The sequence below is a fragment of the Oryzias melastigma genome, linkage group LG22 (assembly GCF_002922805.2).
Source record: "Oryzias melastigma strain HK-1 linkage group LG22, ASM292280v2, whole genome shotgun sequence".
Lineage (NCBI taxonomy): Eukaryota > Metazoa > Chordata > Actinopteri > Beloniformes > Adrianichthyidae > Oryzias > Oryzias melastigma.
The window spans coordinates 17,931,760-17,938,418 of record NC_050533.1 but is presented as its reverse complement, the minus strand read 5'-3'; the positions used below and the strand labels follow the sequence as shown (position 1 = coordinate 17,938,418).

General features: G+C 39.2%; 1 protein-coding gene across 2 annotated transcripts in view; it reads right to left on the bottom strand.

Annotated features, from left to right (window-relative positions):
• Positions 1-2,406: 2,406 nt before the first annotated feature.
• Positions 2,407-6,659, bottom strand: part of maco1b (macoilin 1b) — a 16,997-nt gene continuing 12,744 nt past the window's right edge. For both annotated transcript variants that reach the window (XM_024274173.2, XM_024274097.2), the window contains exons 7-11: positions 6,446-6,604; positions 6,066-6,248; positions 5,843-5,963; positions 4,215-4,389; positions 2,407-4,145 (exon numbers count right to left, since the gene is read on the bottom strand). In XM_024274173.2, coding sequence (XP_024129941.1) covers positions 3,943-4,145; positions 4,215-4,389; positions 5,843-5,963; positions 6,066-6,248; positions 6,446-6,604 — 841 coding nt within the window. In that variant the 3' untranslated portion in view covers positions 2,407-3,942. The remainder of the gene's footprint in view (positions 4,146-4,214; positions 4,390-5,842; positions 5,964-6,065; positions 6,249-6,445; positions 6,605-6,659) is intronic.

Here is a 6,659-nt window from a genome sequence, read left to right as displayed (position 1 = left end):
GTAAGGAAGGTACATCCACCATATAACATCTGTCAAAGACACCCCCCCCCCACCTTCTAAATTGTACCAAAAACACCAGAATTAGCCTGAGGTCAAACATGACAGTAGGTTTAAAAGAACTCTTTTGTCCCTCATAAGGAGATTTGTCGATAGAATTATACTTTTACTGAGGATTAATACTAGTATTTATGAGTTAATAAGTTTAAGCTTTGATTAGAAGAAAAAATAGTTTTGACATGAAAAACAAGATTTAATGTAGTTTCACTGATTTCATCTTTGGGGATTGAATTATTTCAAAAAATAAAACAAACAAACAAAAAATATAAAAAAGGCAACGAAAAGCAATATATCAAGCTTAAGATTCTTATTTATGATTTGACAGGAAAAAAACAAAAGGAAACGATGATACATTTCCATATTTACACATACATTTATAATGATGAAAGGTCAAATTCTCTTTTCTTTTTTTTTTGGAAGTTATAGGAGCGTGTCTGTGCTGCCATATTTAAGGATCAGCAGTTTCCAAATGTGTTTTGAACTGCCGGGAAAAATGCTCATTAATTTTTTAGACTCCATTAGCAAAATAATTAAATTGATACGCCAATCTGGGTTTCAGTTGTTTGCATCACCGCCCTTCAGAGGAATCAGTCAGGAGATTGGCGTGCCAAAAATCTTGCCGTGCTAGATTTCACAGATGACGTGCAGAAACGAGTTCAGGAGGCCAGCTCGTCCCCGAGGACACATTAGGCAACAGCTCTGCAATCCTCCATTAGAAAACACGTTTAACTGTGACAGCAGCGGCCGGGTTGGGCGTGCTAAACTTCACTTCAAAGGTTTGTTTGGGTTGCAGTAGAGACATGAGGACTCCCTCTGAGCGCAGACAGGTGGAGTCCTCGTCTCTGTGAAGGCCTGAGGAGCTGCTGAGGCGTGACTGACTGACACAGCAGCGATGCAGATCATTCCTCCAGCATAGACGTTTCTTCTACCAGACCTCAACTAGAAAGCACATTTTTATTAGAATGTGAGGGGTGGGACACATATAAACACACTGTGCTGCATATTCAGTGATTTAAACTAATTTAAGACATGGTTTGAGTATATAGTTATTATAAACACGCAGTCATTTTACCATTTTTAGCAGAAAAGGTTCACATTTTTCTTTATTTACTTTCTAGTGAATGTAGCAGTGCTGCACACTAAGCAGCTAAAGGAAAACTCCTTGACTTTGTGGTTCCACATTAGCATAAATACTTAAAATGGAAAACAAATTTATGTCAAAAAAATCAAAGCTGAAAAAAAAATAAGAAGAGGGATTTTAACATTCATTTTTTTAAATAAAGGAAGTGTTTTTATAAATAAAGACCTCTTACATGTTCAGTATTTACTGTACTTCATGAAGAATATCTATATTTTCTTAAAAGGATTTAAAAATTCCATTAATTCCCTGAATATAAAGTATGGTGGTTAAATGTGCGGCATTTAACTTTTGTGGATATTTCATAAATGGCAAAAGGTTTTGAATCAAAGAAAATGAGGTAACTAAGCACAGGTGGGATTGTATAAATTCATTTCAAGCGATTAATCAAACTTTACTTGACTTTAGTTAATAATTATCAAATGAATGAATATCTAATGAATCAAATGTGACATAAATGTGTCTTTGTCCATTTTTTTTCTGTTTTCTAATCAATACATTTAATTATTTCTGTAATGAGTTTGAAATAGTTGTGTTTTGTCCTGTATTTTTCACAATCTATGCTTGAAATCAATCAAGCAAAAGGTTTGAATAAACTTGTTTGTGATTTTTAAAAGAAAATATTTTTTTATTAAAATACGAATACGTTTTTTTCTAGTCTAAAAGGAGGGAATTGCAACATTTTTAAGTTATGAGTTGTTGGAGAGGTTTGGACAAAGTCCGCCATCTACTGGTAAACAGAGATAGTACATTTGGAAATAAATGTAATGACTATTGTTAAAAAGTGTGTTAAAAACGAATTAGCAGAACATTAATGAGGTAAAGTGGTACCTTTGACAAAACATATGTTTTCAGTAGCTGGAGATGCTCCCCATGATTATAACAGAAGAATCAGTAGGGATATGATTCACTTTCATCAGGATTTGGTTCAAACTTCAATTTTTGGGTCAGTTTTGTTTATGATGCGTTTTACAAAACAACAGAAGACCAAAAAAAAAAAGGTTTTGATTTGCTAATAAGCAAATAACATTGAAAACATTTTTTTCAGTTGGATTATAAAACAATAAATAATACATTCTTGAGTTTTGCACAATTGTTTGACGCCCTAAGATTTGGTTTAATAATGCAACATACAGTTCAGTTTTCAATCAACACTTGAGGCATTTCTAATAAATACTATTATAATATTAAAAGAATCAAACAAACGAGGATTTTTTTTGCAAGAGAAAAACTTTTTATTCCTTGTAAACCTCACAGAGCGAGAGCGCAGCCAAGGTCAGACCTGGGGGAACAGTGACTGTGGGCATTGAAAACAAAAAAACAAACAAAACACTTCTCAATACTTCCAACAATCGGTTGACTGAACAACTGGCTAAATTGTAATTGTCACAACATTTTCAGGAGGCCAACAACGGCGATCTGAGCAAAGAAAGCTTCTCCATTTAAAGAAGGTGAAAAAACCACACGCACAACAATGACCATTGGAGGTGACGGTGAAACCAAATCTGACTCGAGCAGATTCTTTCTCCCTGCAAGAACTAAACGATTAATACCAGAAACAGGAGTACGCAAAAACTGCTTTAAAACACCGACTTACCCAACGTTGCAAATACTGTAACATTCACGAAAAGAAATGTGACTTCCTAACTCCCGTACTTCTTTTTTACTACACAGCCTACGAACGAACAGCTGACCACTTTCTTTGACCGCTTTACGAGGACTTCCATGAAGCAAGAATTCAGCTGGATATTCGACTAACATGTCAGTCAATGTTTCTGCATGTACATTCTTGAATACATCGCTAGAGAAACGGGCATTCCTGTCTTGGCACACGAACTCGAGTGGAGGATTAATACGAGGGTGTCATCTGGAGCATTAAATCTGGTCCGTTTTACAGCTCAACGCCGGAGCTCCTGTTAGGACATGAAATGAGCTGCTGACTGTGGTGGCTTTGCTGTGTCAATAGCTGTTTATATGAAGATTCAAAGCAAACTTTTGAGTTTCATCGTCCCATCAGGGGAGAACTTTGGAAACAAATTTTGAAGAATTGAAATGTAATTTATGCGTCTTCAACTCAAGGCACTGTGATGAACACAAGAATGAGGAGCACAGAGACGCTGCATCTGTCAGCTCTGATCACAACAAAATCAGTCATTTGCTCCAACGTTCTACTCTTGGAGAAAATTTTTGTCCCAATTTTTTTAGCTATTAAACGTCCCAAAAACCATGAGGAGCCACCACTCGCCAAAACAGCAGAGAGCAACGCAAATCTGTAGATGATAAATAAATAAAACAAGCAAGTCTGTGCCAACTTTGCACTACATTCCTCTGCGTTTTAAATTAAATTAGGAGGAAAAACAATTTCTGATAAATAGTCTGGGTGCCTGTTCAGGAACTGCTCTGCCATCTGTGGTGGTCACAGCAGCTTCTTTCCAGGACCAAACAGACCTGCTGCAATGTTGGAAGGGAAGAGAGAACGAAGATACACCCCCGAATCTGTGAGGTTTTTTCCTAAACAGCTGATGTGGGATGTCCGCCATTTTTTTTGTTTGTTTTTTGTGTTTTTTTTTTTTGTTTTTAACTACAACAAATACAGTCACACAACACAACATTCTTCTGACCTGGCAAAATGAGAACAGAAAAGAAGAAGAAGAAGAAGAAGTTCTCAGCTGCAAGATGGTGGGACCTGCAGGAAAAGTAAAAACGCTGAGAGAAGAGATGGAGGAAGAGATGAGAAGAAAAAGCCTTCACTTTTTGAGTGGCTGGTAAACAGAAGCGTTGGGGTCCAGGCCAGAGGGGCTGGTGTCCATAAACTTTGAGGAGTAATGGGGGGCCACAGGGGTCATGCTGCTGGTGTCTGTTGTGTAGGAGATGCTGGGCATGACTGCCATCACTTCTGCTATCTTCTGCTTCAGGTCCTTGATCTCCTGGTCCTTTTGGAGGATCTGACCTGCAAAAAAACGTGGAGTTTAGACAACTTTTAAGCCAAAAAGGTTACATTCTTAAGGGTAGTATTTGCCTTGAGCGATCTCCAGCTGTCTCTTGGCATCTCCAAGAGCAGAGAAGAGGTCCAGTTTGATCCTGGTCTCTGCGCTGAGGCTGTTCTCCAGGTGTTGAGTCTTGTCCTGCATGGCTGACAGTGCCGACATCAGCACTTCTGTGTCCTTTTCATTTTCCTTATACTTATGAAGCTCCTGAAATATAAGGAAGGAAATGTTAGCATCTGCAACATCCGTTGATAAGATTTATTGATATTTTTTAAATCGGACTGATAACCAGTGTTAGCTAAAGAACAAAATAAAAAAAATCCATAGGACATGCCTGTGTCTCGCCTACAGGTCTGCCTATTTTTCAACCACAGAAAGCCCGTATCCATCCATGAGAGCAGTTGTTACTAATGCAATGAGCTTCATTAATAGGAATAGCATATTTAGAAATAAAAAAGTCTACACTCATAAACTTGCAGGGCAGAACATGATTAGCCAACACATTCTCACACTCATCACATATGGACGTATGGTTCCAGCCCCCTCCGCGTCACTTTTGATGTTGGGAGTCCCCAACTCATTGTTTTTTGACGCGTTGGCTGCTCCGATTCAATCACAGGTCCCCAACCCTCGGGACTAAGTACCGGAAAAGATAACAGATGCAGAGCCGGTACCGGTCCAGTCCTGGTCCGCATCCTGAGGGTTGGGAACCCCCGATTAGTACAATGCATTTTTCACCTGTCTGTGACTCGCTACCAAGCGGTCCTCGGATTGGTACCAGTTCACGGGACCCTTGACTTAACTGAAACAGCCAGCACGTCAAAAAAAAAAACATGGCAAATTCATCATATCTGCTGATGACACAATACTTTTTCATGGAGGTGATAAATTGGAACATATGGAAGTGATCCAGACAGAGCCCAAAATAATAGATTATCACAAAACTGACAAAAACATAAAAAAAGTCATGTGTAGGGGGCCCGAACCATACGTCCATATGTGACGAGTTAGGAGTGAGTGCGCTGGATTAGCAGTTAGCTTTGCATGCTAAGACGCTGGAACTGATCACTAAAATATTTTCATTAATATTTACCAAATATGATGAGAAAACAAAAAAACGAAAGACTAGTTTGGACTACAAATGATGTCACATTTGACAGTTAAAATCTCCACTTTTTACTTGATCTTTTTTGGCAGCACAAAACTCCCATTGATATCATCTGAGTTGTTTAAATGCAGTTTTGGAATCCTCGTGCGTGGGGATTTACTCGTGCAAATGATTGCAAACAATTTTATTCTCAATAACTGAAAAATACATAAAAAGATGAGAAGTACTCATTACTGCTTACGTGCCATTTAATTGTAAAGAAATTTGTTTTGAGACTACTAACTTCATATGGATGTGAACACATTTATATTTATAATTTTCCCCATTTATTCTTTTTTTCTGTGTGTATTTAATTTGGGCTCTTCCAATGCTCACCCATCGATGATTAGGTGTTTTAGGCGCTCAATAAAAAGAGGAAAATGTCAGATCTCTTCCTGGTGCATTAAACTGCTCAGTGGTTTCATCCACAGACGGTGCTTTAATGGCCAGTTAAACGGTTAGATAATTCCATCCCACCCAAAATGCGATAAACAGACTTCAAACTCAACATACCTGCACTTTTATTTCAAGCTCTCGTATCTGGTCCTCCTTCAGCTTTATGTCCATTGTTAATTTTTTACACTCTGTTTCTAACTCGGTGATCCGCCGCCGCAGTGTGTCTGTGCACTCCCCTCTGAGAAATGTGAGAAGGAATGCAGAATGAGAACGCTTCTGAAACCAGCATCCAGCTCGTGACTAAGAACAGACATATTTTATAAATTGGTGGGACTCTTACCTGGATGCTGCTGCTAGTGCTACAGCTCTGGCTGCCGTGGCCTCCTCCAACTTCTTCCTCTTCTTTTCCTCAGCAAGCTGCTTTTCTGCAGTGGCTCGAGCTTCCTGCTCGGCTTTCAGCTTTTTCTCCAGCTGTCCCACAGTCTGTTTGTCTTTCTGCTTCGCCTGCACAGCATTGTGGAGCCTGGCAAATGCACAGAGAGACAAGAGTATCATCACGTGAGAAATCCCAATTTATTTTATTTTTGACCAGGAATCTATAAAATCATGAATTAGAGGTCATAAAAAAAGCTGCCTGGTAAAAAAAAAACTATAAACAGAACCTCCATTTCCAAGGATAAAACAAACATGAGCACACACAAACTTGACAGAGGCGCTCACTTGTTCTGCAGAAGCTCATTTTCCTGGCGCAGCTGGCCCAACTCAGTGCGTATGGAGCGCTCAGCGCTGCCCAGCGAACCAATCTGGCTGCGCAGATCCTGCTCAACCTGCCGGCTGGCCTGCAGATCCGCCTTCAACTTTTTAATGTCCTGCTCCAGTCTGTCCCGGGAGAAAGCAGAAACATTTAGGATGCAGAATGTTGTGAAAGAAGGAG